Source organism: Parasteatoda tepidariorum, chromosome 4 (genome assembly GCF_043381705.1).
Source record: "Parasteatoda tepidariorum isolate YZ-2023 chromosome 4, CAS_Ptep_4.0, whole genome shotgun sequence".
Lineage (NCBI taxonomy): Eukaryota > Metazoa > Arthropoda > Arachnida > Araneae > Theridiidae > Parasteatoda > Parasteatoda tepidariorum.
In genome coordinates, this window is record NC_092207.1 from 11705595 (window position 1) to 11720394 (window position 14800).

The 14800-nt window shown below is 30.2% G+C and overlaps 1 protein-coding gene across 1 annotated transcript in view; it reads left to right on the plus strand.

Annotated features, from left to right (window-relative positions):
* LOC107441857 (acyloxyacyl hydrolase) overlaps positions 1 to 14800 on the plus strand; it is a gene marked incomplete in the record, with an annotated part of 29054 nt that overhangs the window by 6716 nt on the left and 7538 nt on the right. The window contains 9 exon segments of the mRNA XM_071179422.1: positions 2375 to 2474; positions 3746 to 3811; positions 4293 to 4363; positions 5836 to 5896; positions 7008 to 7078; positions 7758 to 7806; positions 8535 to 8678; positions 10681 to 10750; positions 13986 to 14099. Of these exon segments, the coding sequence (XP_071035523.1) occupies positions 2375 to 2474; positions 3746 to 3811; positions 4293 to 4363; positions 5836 to 5896; positions 7008 to 7078; positions 7758 to 7806; positions 8535 to 8678; positions 10681 to 10750; positions 13986 to 14099 (746 nt within the window).

Sequence of the window (14800 nt, forward strand, 5' to 3'; positions counted from 1 at the left end):
ATATATATATATTTTAGTAATAACTTTTATGTAATTTGGGAATCTTAGCCAAAGCTTTGTCCGTCTCTACTAAATTAGTATAAGACATAAATAAACCAAAATAGTTCAAGTTTAATTATGCAGTATAAATAGATTCTGTTTTTAAAGGCGAGTTTATAGTTTTTAATGTGTAAAATTCATTTCAAAATGCTTCTTTCTTTAAAAAATATACTCAATAGCACTCGCGATTTTGCAACCTTTATAACTGATACTAGATTATAAGGTGTCTCGTATTACAATGAAGAAATTAATAAAAAATAAAGGCGAAAGCTTATATTTTATATAATTTTTTTAACTTCTTATTTTCTATCTGGTAATATTCATTATTTTGAAGTTCGATAATGACTGATAACTATATAAAATGTACAAGGTCTGCCAAAAATTTCAGTATGCCGAGTGATTTGGAATGAAGGAATATCGTCGAACACACGTTTTCAAAGAAGATTATCAAACTTTGATTTCTAGACTAAACAAAATATGATCCTTAATCCATACAAATCAATTTATAATATCTTGATTCGAATAGATGAAATTTATAAAGTTTGAATATGACCGATATGTATACATGAAGCATTCTACGATTTCATATAATATTTATTTCAACGTGGTATATAAATTATCTATACATATATTATTTTTTATGACTTTTAGTCAAAAAAAAATTATATTTAATTATTTTTTGGGAAATTTTTTCGAAGTTGCGAATTTGAAATTGTATTAACAGTATCTGATTTTTGTACTACAGTGAAGTGATATTATATGCGTTCTTCAGACAGTTATTCCTAAAATTTCAGAAAATCTTCATAAAATTTAAATTTTTTGTTAAAACCTTACAAATTGTTTTACTTAAAAATGTATAGTAACTTAGACGCTTTTTATTTATATATTTTAATAGTGTAAATGTTATTCTAATTGTTTGCAGCAGCGTAGATATTAGTTCAAAAAGATAAATAAAATGAGATGAAAGCTCGCTTTGGAAACGTCCTGCCGAGTCAATATCAATCAAAAAATTATCTAAAATGAAATCTCGGTAATTTATTATTATTTTTTTAATTTTAGAACTTTATCATGTAAAAAATTAATTAGATAAATATGACACAAAAATCATTCAAATTTGAGCTGTTGTGCTCGACACGGTATAGCAAAATAATCACAAAAACAAAACTAAGAGTGATTGCCAAACAAACAACTTTCACTGCACAATGTCGGTCCAAGCAGCAAAAGGGCGAACCGCGAAAGGGCACCTTTTTGAAAATAAAGATGAAAAACATTGGACAATGAACCTTCTTAATTATTGAAACGTTTTAAACAAATTATCAAACGAGCGATCACCACCTGCAATACTGATTTCACATGAAGTTGAATCACATTCATGTTTTAAAATTCCAATAACGCTCATTTGCGATCGCAACGCTCGAATACGCCATCTGGGGAGTACACCGGTTCCATGTCTTGATCCTACCCCCTTCTCAGTTGTCTAGGAATGTACTACGATATTTTCCTCTTTTTTTAATATATTTCGCATTTAATTATCAAATATATATATTTTTTTCTAAATTTCCACGAAGCTTTCTTTAAACTATGTTCAAAGTTGTTTTCAGCTCCAAATAGTTTTCCAACTTAAAAGTTTTTTATCTATTTAAAATCAAGAGAGAAACTCAACGAATTTCCTTCTCCTATGACTCTCCACACGCTAATGGTGAAAGCATGCGAACTGTTGCCATAGATTCTGCTCTACGCCACCTATGGCCCATTTTGATCGCCAATTCTAGCGACAACATGGACATCTCCATCGAAAAACTCTCTAAGTAGGACAGATCTATGAAACCAAAAAACAGGCCCAAGGCAAACCAAATCAACAAGTAATTTTTCTCAGTACTGAAGAAATTTTGTCAGCGCTCTGTCTTGCTGGAACCACATAATTGTTTAAACTTTTGTCCGTGTATTTCGTTGTAAATCAGATAGCATTTGCTGAAGGAATTAAGTAAGGTATTTCGATCCAAATATGATCTAAAGTATTAATTGTTTGGTGAAATCTCTGTTTTCACCAAAAAATGTCTTTTCGCCGTACGTCTTTTGCTTTCTTACCCCACACAGTACAATGAAAGTTGTTTTCGCAAGTTCTATTGAGCGGTATGTTGTATTTTTGTTATACCATGTAGCTGCTTTAAGTTTAAAACATCTAAACAAATAAAAAACATGCATCGTTAGGTATCGCTGTTTTGAAAGTTAGAACTTTTTATGTAAAATACAACAAGTGGTACTTTTGTTTACGCTTTTTCGCACTACATGATAATTTTACCATTAACGAATTTCTTTCTCAATATTTTTTTAGGCTCAATCGCAGAGAAACACCTGATGTAGTTTGCTACAGTTTAGGAATATGTCACGTAGATCACGGAATGCAATATTGTCACCTTTTTCCCGAACCAGAGGTAACATTTCATTCTTTACACGCCACAGAGTTATGATTTTGTATATTATATGAATAAACGTCGGCACTTTGGAATAATAAACTGATACGCATCCAATTTTTAAAAACTGTTACTGCATTGAATGATGAAGGTCTCTTTCATTCTAACCGGACTCAATGGTCAGAGATGAGTAGGCAGAGGAGTGATTCTAAAAACGCTTTAAATAATTTGTACTAACAATTTGATATAGAGTATTTTACTGTGCACTGCAGTATCTTTCGAAACACGTAAAGTAGAAGGTCGTTATCCAATTCAAAGGGGATAATTGCACTCGAAAATAATACGTCATTAGACCCAACCATGAGATTTAAATTTGATTTAATGGGATATCACCCATTAAATCAAATAACCGTGATAACCCAGTTTTTAATTTGATTTAATTGGATAACACCAATTAAATCAAATAACCGTGATAACCCAGTTTTTAATTTGATTTAATTGGATAATACCAATTAAATCAAATAACCGAGATAACCCAGTTTTTAATTTGATTTAATTGGATATCACCAATTAAATCAAACAACCGTGATAATCCAGTTTTTAGAGAATCGGAATTCGGTCCGGAGGAACGGGGGTTCGATCCTAGTCTCCGCTTAATCCCACTGAGTACAAGTAATATTCGTACTCGTTTAATCTGTGTGTCGAAAGATCCGTGCTCGTTCGTTGGCTGTACCATAGGTTCCGGGATCTGGGAAAAATTTCTTTTGCCTTCAGATCTATGTCTAAATAAAAGAAGTGGCCTCACAAATGTGATTCCCTCTGCAGAGTTTCAAAATTTTGATGGCGTACCTCCAAATCATCCTATGGGATGTTTTCCAGTCCGTCGCCAATAGCCCATTGGGCAGCTCTACGCGTGTGTTAAACCTGATTAACTTCTGAATCAACGAATGACACGATAGACCTACAATTAGGTCACTTGCAAGTATCCAATTGCAGCCGATATCTTATTCCATAAATTAAATTGTTTTTTTTTCTTCCTTTTTTTTTGAAAATTCCAATGAAATAGTAAAAGCTATTAATTGCTATTAATCATAAAATAACATATTTAATTTTTTTTTATTAAATATATAGTGCTATTAATGATAATCAAAATTAATTGATTATCATTAGTAGCAACAGAGCAAAAAAAAAAAAAAAAAAAAAAAAAAAAAAAAAAAAAAAAAAAAAAAAAAAGGCCTCATGAAACGAAACGAAACTTTATGAAACGAAATCGTGTTTCTTTTATATTTTAGATAGGAATGGATGAGGCTGTTCGTCTTTCGAGAAGTGGTTCTGAGGTTCTACCTTTCTTTCATTGGGTACGTATAAGAACTTTTTTTTTAAAACACCTACATGAAAACAGAATTTTTTTTCTCTTTTAAATTGGAGGGAAAATGATATTATAAACCAAGTTAAGTTTATGAATTAATGTCGCAAAGACATGGAGAAAATTATTTAGATAAAATTCAGACCCCTTGCCATGTTTTTCCGTTTTAGATAGACCCCCTGCTTTCCTGATATTGATTTTTTGTAAATTCATCAACGTATTTTTGATAGTTGGTATAGTGCTACTCACTGTTAAAGATTTAAATTTCTAACTGTAGTGAAGTGTTGAGTGAAAAAAAACACATGTTAATTTCATGCATTTATTAATTAAATTCAAACTAATTCAGTTAATATGTAAATGGAATAAAATAATTCCACTATAAAACCAGTTATATTAATTTTTTATTCATAAATTTTTATTAGTTTATATTTAATTTCATTATTTGTATCTAATTATACGATTTTTTTTTTCAGTCTATGGTTGAACGACTGAAGTCCGCTTGTGAATTACCAGGAGTTAGTATTGTATGCAGAAGGATACAGAGGTAAATTTTAATTTTTTTATAAATTGCAATTGAAATAAAGCATTTTTACCCGTGTTTTTAAAAAATATAAAAATATTTTTAAAAAATTACTGAATTATTACTTCAATTCTTCTTGTTAATTTTTTTATTTTAAAAATATTGTAGATATAAATAAATAAAAATGATTGTTTCTAAATTTTATATTATAATAATTATCAAACCAGTAACTTTTCTATTAATTCTATAAACTTTAACTGAAAATTTGCTTAGAAAATAATACGACAGAAAACGTTATTATACAACATCAATTGCCATTTTTTTCACATCAAATATACCATTTTTTTTTAAAAAAAAATAAAAAATTTTAACTCCTTAGTCTAAACAATATCTTTCAATTTCTTACAAATTTAACTATTCCATAATCACTTCCTTTAATGATCATTTTTAGAACCTTTATTAAAATAAGGCTGCATAATAGAGGTCGCAGATTAATATTTAAGCAAAGGAAAACTGAAATATTATGAAATTCTGACGATGCATTATCAGAAAGGAAAAAAATAGATTAACAATATGAAAATGGACGAAATTTGAAGGTGTTTTTGAGAACCCCCTTTTTCTTAATCTAAATTTCCTTCACCAATTAAGATGATTTTGATCTTTCTAATTCCGCTTTCCTTAGTAGTGATTCGTCATTCCTTTTCACTCCGTTATCGTTTTTTTCTTCTTCTGTCCTTAAATATTAATTTGCTATCTGCAATATGATTATAATTTTGATTTTCCTACTGACAAGAATTTTTAAAATATATTTTAAGGGACATGAGTACAAAAATGCCTATATGGTTATGCAGGGCCACGGTGGCTCAGGGGATAGAGTACTCGCCTCCCAATGACGTTACCCGGGTTTGAATCCCACCGATGGCTGGTCTACTCGAATTCTGCACCCGGCTCGCCCCGACCACAGTGATGACGTAAGATAGCCTCAGTGGTAGACGGATCATGAATAAGAGTCCCCTTGCCGCCAGGCTAACCGTGGGTGGTTTTCCTCAGCGTGTTACGCAAATGCGGATAAGTTCCATCAAAAAAGTCCTCCACGAAAACAGATTTCTCCCAATACTTGATCCAGGAGTTCCCCTGTCTTCTGGATTGGGTTCAAAATTATAAGACTACAGAGTTGAACATAGGGAGTCATAAACCCAAACATCGGGTCGGCTGTTAAAAGACGGTTATAAAATGCGTGATAATGCAGATTTTTCATAACCAACGCTCTCACTTACGAAGTCCTGAGCAACGCAGTTAGCCTCAAAACAATCTCGGTTCTTTTAACAGAACTTGCGCAGAACCCACGTATGAGAGCGTACGGGGTGCTACATTAAAGTGCATAATCTGTGTTTTCCATTTTTTTATTATGAATTGAAATTATTTTAAAACAGTTAAGGTCGTGCAAAGTTCATAACCTGATATATATATAATACTTATTTATTTTACTTTATTAGCGTTTTGAATAACATGAAACCATTTATTGACATTGATGGAGATCACTACAGCATCATAGAAGTAAGTGTTAAATTCGATATTAATAAATGTGAAAATAATTTGTATAGTGACCCGCGGAATTTTCACGCACGGTTTTAAGAATGCAACTGAAATATGCTAATTAAATAATTCACCAATCAATTAAGTTACGAAGTAAGAACTAAATATCTATAAATTTTTACTGAATAAACTAATCTTTTTTTTTCTTCATTTAACTGGATTCACCTTAATATTTTGCTTACGGCGTTTAGCATGATGAAGCTATTCTGGTCTATTTATTATACCACCCGTAAACAAAGGGTTAAGATAGAGGGGTGACCATAGTCTGGACGAATGGGATCTCAACTGACCAGTTAGTAAACTTGTTGAAAGACATCTAATCCTTTGGAGCAGAATCTTTATTAAGCATATTTTCATTATTTTGTATTAATTTAGGTCAAAATAAGTAAAAAATATTATATTTAGCATTTTAATAATTCGTGGTTAGGAAATAGAACATAAAACGTTAAAGATAAAATCTTCCAAGCCCAGCTCAATTCCAAACTACAATTTTTCAAATTTGCAGTTAATTCATATCAAAGAGAAACAGTCATTCGTCGTTGAAATTTAGTCAATTATTGATAATTTTTTGAATATGAGTATAAAATAAATGTTTCAAATTACTTTTTTTTTTGTTTTTGGATTTTATATTTTAGTACAAATATAATCACGATAATCTAATAGATTTACTAAAATAACCATTATGCTGTTTTTTATAATTAAAAAATACTAAAAGATACATGTCAGATCATATCAACTAAATTAATTTGATCGGGCATTTGTAATCTTTGTCCTCAGACAGCGCCTCGTTGTGGCTGTAATTGGCGGTTGCTTTGAAAAATTATTTTCTTAAAATAAATTTTCGAAGGAACTGCGCCATCTATTGACCAACTTTGTAACTAGTTCCAAACTTTGGAAATAAAATTCTCGCTTCCTAAGAGGAGCTCTATAACAGTACATTTCAATTTTTTTTAAAACCATTTTTTTTTTTTCGTTACCTTTAGCAAATTTTTACAAATCGTCAGTCATTTTTGGCACACGCTTTACAGTCTACTACAACGTAATTATAATGAATGTAACACTTAATTTACAGACTTTTCGAGGAGATGCGTGGAGAGGAAGAGATTGTGATGATGTTAACGATATGATCTATCCAGGAAGAATGTAAGTTTAATATCTGTTGCTTGGTCCTCTTAAAAAAGTTACTAAAAAAGAAAAAGAAGTTTTTACTTATTCTTTTGTTATCAATCATTTTCTTTTTCTGCTTTCATTTAATCTTATATTTGTAACATGGCATGAGATGTCTTCCTTCTTATATGATGTTTAAAATAAAATAAAAATTTAAAAAAAATTTCATTCGTATGTCAGTCTAATACGTATAGTATTATTTTGCTGACTTATAAACTAAATTTAATGTGCGTATTAGAATAATTATTCATCCTTTCCTTTCCTACTTTTTAGAATAAATTTCAACTAACAGAAAAACTCATGGAATTAAACCATTGTGAAACTCACTAGGAAAATTTTTAAGAAGCGGTTTCTATCCGCTAACATAGAAATAATATTGTAATCGGATTTAATATGTGTTTAAGGGAGCATACTAGTCAAACATTATTTGTGAGTTATTTTATTTAAATAATACTGCGATATGCGACCATTAACTTTATGCTGATTTTCGAACTGCATAGCTACTCTTTCTGAATAAGAAAATTGTCGATTATGGATGAAATTAATTTAGTTTTCTGATATTAATATTTTAAAATCTGTTAACTGTAATTCATAATATATATACTCATTTTTTATAATTTTTTCTTTTTTAAAAAAACTTTCTGTAATTTTCTAGGCCAATGGATCAAGACATCATTATGGATTCTAATTGCAACGGCATATGGGTAAGAATATAATAAATAAAAGCTTATCAATAAATTGTTTTAATATATAAAGTATTTCATTGCTACTAATCTACATTTAAAATTTTTTTTAAAATCATTACGAGTTAAAATATTAGCATATCACGAGTTGTAGACATGTAAGCGTAAAAATTGAAGAAAAATAAATTATAAAAATGTGGCCAATTAAGAAAGTGGAAATAAAAGTATCAAAATTTGTTTGATTTTCAGACAAAATTTTAAAGAAAGTAGATACATCCAAAGGAGGTATTATTCAACAGTTAAAACGGTTTTGATCTTTTCTTCAACCTTCACTGTTACTAACCTCAATAATAATTCGATAGATTTTAATAGCACTACTTTTGTTTCTTTTTTTAATTTACATATTTAACTTGCGACACCTGTTAAACATATTTTTTAATTATATTTTGACAAGAATTCTGCTAAATGTATGAGGCATCTAGGTTGGTGGTCACAAAATCTTACAAATGCAACGCTATTTCTTAATTTGAGTATTTTTAAAATGCCGTTTTACATATGCGTTATTTAAGTTCTTAATTGTATATTTATGCCACACTACGCATGGTAATGTGTGCGCATTATTTCTCTCGTCATATTTTGCTTGAATGCGGGATATTTTCCAAAGTTTATTTTAAAAATAAATAAATAAAATTAAGAATAAAAAAGTGTTTTAAAAAAAATGTCTAAATTTGTCATGTATTAAACTATAGGGTATGAACGAAGCTTCAGGAAAATCTTATGAAGAGGAACTATGTGAAGGAACTTCTTCTCAAGGGTTGATTTACATAGGAGATTCCATTGGGGCCCATTTCCATGTACCGCCCAGTTGGTTAACTGCAAAAGAATTGACTATTGTAAGTTCCCATTATAGTAAATTCCATAAGTTTGTGGCGTAACTACCACTACAAATATTAAACATCAATTCACTGGTATATAAGACATGCTAACTTGATTCAATCACGAGGTAACTCTTCATAGAAGAAGGTGGGCATTGTCTAAACATCTTTCCCCACATTGGTGACCTTTGGACATAATATGAATACGCCTACCTTGGCAAAAACGCCCACTAAGATTCGAACACGCCTACTTCGATGGATGGACCACATTGAATAGTTGACTTGCTACTCGTGACTGCGACATTGTCCTCCTCACGCTGTTGTTACTCAGTCTCGATCACACAACGTATTCACTCGACTGCTAAAGGCAACACAGGGGCGACCACGACCGTGAACTTCATACAGCTCTCACAATCAGCACTCAAAAAGTATGGTGATCTTAATACAGCTGTCCCGGCTTCTCACAAAACAGCAATGAATCAACTAGTGGTATCCGTTCATCGAATTCTATCGCAGCTATAATTCTGGTGGGGGATTACTGTTATGTATCTACTATTACAAAAATATAATTTAAATTTACTAGTATAAAAGACATGTTAACTCGATTCTATGTAGTGGTACCTTTTCACAGATGAAGGTTGACATTGTCGATAACTGCTATCACCACAAGTTCTCCATTTTATAAGTATGTTTAAAACATAAGAGAAAAGAATGCAGATTTAATTCAAATATTTCAGTACTACGATAGAAAAACAACAACTTCAAACGAAAAAAAGAAATGGCTGTTCTATAACATTTATAATTTACAATCACTTTATGAGATATATTGTATTTCCATAGGGAGAATTCGCTCTTTAACACGCTGTTTTTTAAAATGATGCTTTTTTGGTAATAATATGTTATTTTCATAACTTATTTGAGTTTGCAACAGTTACTCATGACAGTTAGGTCAAGTTTATAACTATAGATTACCTATAGCCAACATTTTCTGTGCTTGTTCTAAAAGTTCTGTCAAAATGAAAATTGTTGTAGCTTTTTATTTTAATAATTAAAAACTTACTACAATGCTGCGTTATTTGTGCTCATAAAAATTTGCAAGAACTGAGAACGACAGTGATTTTTATCTAGGTGGGAAAATATCGCCAAATTGGCGATTTATAATGAAGTTTTATAACTTTTGAAATATTTAAGTAATTTGTCCGTTCTAAAGCCCAGATAATTCTCCACGGCAAGATAATATGTTTAGTTGAAAATTAGAGTTTTGCTTAAAGGTATTTAAACGGTGTTTTTTTTCTTCCCTTGGTGAAAGAGATACGAAAAACCAAGGATTTGGAGAAAAGAAAGGATTTTATGATCGCCAAGTCATCTCCTTTTCTTTCATTCTTGGCCACAAACTGCTCTATCATATGGCATGTTGAATGACGTAATTTTAATATCCTTACAACCTGTGCACAAAACTCCATTGTGCATTTAAGTAAAATACTATCTATTTGATCAAGCCATGACACTCTTTTAAAAATACAAAAAATATGCAATATTTGTACTTTTATTTTGAAGAAAATGCCGTCTTGATAACGTTCTTCTTTAAAAAAAATATTAGCCAAATTTTAGTGAAATGACTTATGTTTATTGTACTATTAATAACCACCCTATCAAAAAACATCTTTAAAAAATTTGCTTACCAATGTAAGTTTTAAAAATTAAGAGATTTTAAAATTTGGACATCAAGGTGCGATTTTACGTTCGCTTTCATGCTAGTTAGAAATTTCGCAAATTTTTAAAAACTGTGAAATAAAATAGTATATTAAATTGCAAGAAAAATATTTTACATTGTTTATTAAAGGAAAACGAAAAGCTCGTTTTATTCGAATTAAAAAGTGTTTCTGGTGTACAACAACACATGGTCTAATGTTCTGTAAATTAACATTGTCTGTTTTTAAACTTATGGTTAATAATGTATCTTAAATTAAATTTTTAATTATTTCACTTTAATTGACTATTTTTTTTCGCATTGAAATAGGAAATCTTAAAGAACTTCAGTTTTGTACTTGGAAATGAGTTGGACTGGCCACAAACATCTTTTCCAACAGGTAGTTAACAATTTATTTGAGTTCTTAGTAAGACAAAATAATGAATTAGCTATTTGACTAGCACTACTTTACTTTATGTAACAATTAGTCCTTCACTTGCTTATTCATAGCAACATACCATTTTCAATTTAAAAAATTTTTTAAATCACTTAGATCAATTTCGAATAAGTTAAGCTTATCCCTATAATTTAAAAAATGAAGTTTGTAGCAACAGTATAATACGATGATAGTAAAACAATACAAAATTTATATATTTACTCTTATTACAAAAGAATAAGAACATTTGGAATTTTTTTTAACACAGAATTCCTTCCTTCACAGAATTTTTGGAATATTTTGTATTGAATATTTTTGAATATCCTAATATTTTATAATATGCTCACATCGAAAACAGCAGTGAAACCTACAGGAAAGATCACCTCTATTTACAACCATTTTTGGGAGGTACGGAATTTTTTTCCATAGACTTTATGTCGAAGAAAACCTTTATGAAACCTTTCATCATAACCTCTCCCAGCGACTCGACAAACCTCAAACAAAAAATGCGGAATAGCTCAAATAAGGAAACACGAAAAAATATCTAAACAAAACAGATTACTAAAACAAATAAGTAGATTAAAATTTATTAAAAATACTTGTGGGGGGGGGTTCTTATTTAGAGAGCTCGTTTTGGCGATCGCTGAAAAAGATCTACAACCTCATGTTGTAGTCAGAATGCACAAAAGGTGATGCTATGAATGATTTATTTTTTTAAGAGTTGAAAGTTAAATTATGAAAAAAAGGTTCTTTTTGAAAAAAAAACTAAGCATCTCAAAAAAAAAAAAAAACTTCTCATTTTTCAAAGCTAACTATTTTTTTAAAAATATAAATCAAAAAGCAAACTAAACTATAATTGTTCATTTGTTTAAAATAGTAGGGGAGAGGGGGGTCAATTGTAACATTTTTTCCTTAACTATTTTTAACTGACAAAAATTCCAATATATTATTAGTATTAATTGACAGACGAGTAAAGTAGACTATCCTCTACTAGAAAAAAAAATAAATACCTTATTTTAAATGTTATTATATTAGTTATTAACAATTTTTGACAGTCGTGCACTTGTTACAATTGTCCCCACTTACGGGGTCAATTGTAACAGTTCATAAATTCAACTAAAACATAGTTAATTATACATATTATCATAGTTGTGATATATTTTTTTATTGATCAAAATAGTAGTGATATTTTAGGAGTAAAAATAATAATGAGCAGAGACCTAAAGGGTTAAACTTTTAACTTTAAGGGGTTAAAAATTTTAATTTATGCTGTGAAAGGTGACAAATAAAATAATGCACATGCAACATAATATAAATGATATAGGAAACTATTGGTGGTTCTTAAAGAGTTAAGTAATGGTTTGTAAACATAAGATTATTTATTTTCAGCTGTTACAATCGTCCCTTTACTTATTGTTACAATTGTCCCCAAGACGCCATTTCAGCTTCATTTGTTAAAAACAATGCTAGTTAATTAGCAAAACTAATCTTTTTTTTATTGAAATGTTAATTAAAGTGTCCACTTACATATTCGGTTACTAATTTTTATTTGTTTAAACAAAATTACTTTGTTACAATATAATATTCTAATACCAAAAAAAGTACTTGCGTGGCGTGAAAATATCTTTTGTGATGTAACTCTTTCAAAAGTACATAAAAATGGTTGCCAGCAGGGGTGTACATGTAGATTTATTAAATACACCTTCTTCGCCACCTAGGAACCAAATCTAGAACCCGACACTCGAAATATTTGCTCTGTTACAATCGTACCTTGTTACAATTGACCCCACTCTCCCCTACTATCATTCATAATTGGTAAATTTGTTTTGTTTTTTCCCCCTCATAAATATATGAGTAGAGATTATTTTTATTGGCGCTAAATTTTAATCATTGATCCAGTTTTCATGACGCCAACACAAGATTTCCGCACCAAGGAAATGACATTGACCAAAGTTAAAATCGTTAAAAAAAAATATCATGTTCCTTCAATATCATTTTGAAGTCAAAGAAGGTAATGGAACAGAGGATGGTCGCTTCCAAAAGGTTTCACTGTATATTAAACTCAATAATGCTCGCAATTCCCGCTCTGATTGTAAAACATTAACAGTTTTAATAGGAAAAAAAAAAGATTCATGTCCACTGTGATGCAATATATTAAATCACAAAAGACTCCGATGCTTTTCAGATTTGAAATCAACGAATTGGACTTAATATAACCTCGGGTGCTAACTTATAAAAGAAAATAGCCACTTAATTTAAATATTAATGTAAAATATCATTCCTGGTATAATAGTACTTTTTACATCATTGCGATAGGCCGGGATAGCCTGGTCGGTAGGGCGCTGGGCCCATGTCCGAGAGTTCGAACCCCGCCGGCTGAAGACTACCGTGTAGTAAAGTGACTAATGCACGGTAAATCTGTCGAGTCGCAAAAGTCCTCCATGTTCCCCTAACAAATCAATACCTCTGGGGGTACTGGATTGGAGATCGATCATTCTCTGATTCAGGTCAAAATTACGATCTGTGGATGAATGTATGAATGGGATCGCCCTATAAACGGGTGTGACGTATGGTGTGGCAGATGTCGAATTCTTGGCCATAGATAGCGCCACTGGAAAACAAGAACAATTGCACCCCCTCTGCCTAAACAGGCATACGTAAACAACAACATCATTTCGATATAAAAAGTCGAACTTTAATGTGTTAAGTTCGCAGTTCCTAACTTTTTTAGTTGTGGTGTTTTACCAATTTTGTAAAAAAAAAAAGTTTAATTTATAAATTACTAAATACACAAGTAAAAAATTATGATAAACTATTGTACACAAATGCCCTCAAAATTTATTTTGGATTAGACCCTCGAACAGTATCCACGTCCCCAGTACCTCGCGGCCCGAGACTCACTTGTGGGTCGAGACCTTATGATTCCAGACCACTTGTCATTTATCAAATCATTTCGGCCTCAGGCGAAAAAAATGGAGTGGACATAATCATAAACGCAATGGTTTTTTATCTCTTTCAAACAAGAATAAATCTATCAATCAAATTATTTATACGTGCAAACTTATGAAACATATTATTGAATTGATTGTAGAATTTAAGTAAGAAATGATAAACATCAGTGCAAAAGAATAACCTATTTTCGATTATTAAGAGTTTCTTTCTGTAATAGCTAGTAACAATACAAATATCTCTTTTGCAGGTTATCAGAACGTATCTTGGCCAATACTGAATGGGGAAACAGATTCTGTGTACTGGCGAATGCGAAATAGGAACCTATGCAATCATCGAGACTTCCAAAACATTTGTTTTAACGGTATAAGTCTTTGCCTTTAATAAAAACATTTATTTCATAACCTGAATACAACACGCTAAATATATTGTTTATTGAAAGAAAAAAAATCGTTTACATCATGTTCTAAAAGAAATTTTATTTCCGAAAATAATTTAATGTAATAAATAAGTTAATTTAATAAAAGATTTAATTAAAAAATATTTTAAGCATTTTTAATTAGTTTCGGATATTTAAGAGGCTTGCTTCAATAGTATATTTTATTTGAAAATGTTTACCTTCTGAGGTACAAAAGGCGAAAAAAAAATTTTTTTTTCTCCCTAAAACTAATTACTTTTAACTATAGGGGAGAGTCGGGTAGCCCCACCCACTTAAGGAGTATTGCTTATATTTCTGTATAATATTGAGTAATAATCAATATTTTTGTATGTTTCTATTGTTTTATCATCTAATTAAATAATGCAAAAAGAACAAACCAAAAAAGAATAGTTTAAGTTAAAAAAAATAGAAATTTAAAAAAACATGTTTTTCAGCTCTTTTCAAAATGTGTCGGGTAGCCCCGCCCAATTACAAAAATTATGTTTTTTTTACTGTTTTTTCAGGTGTAAATGAAAATGACCAACGTATTGACAATAGATGAACCTCATTTATCATTTTTATCACAAAATTATTTTATTTATTACATATTTATATACTTTTAGTGAATTCTATCATTTAATAACAAC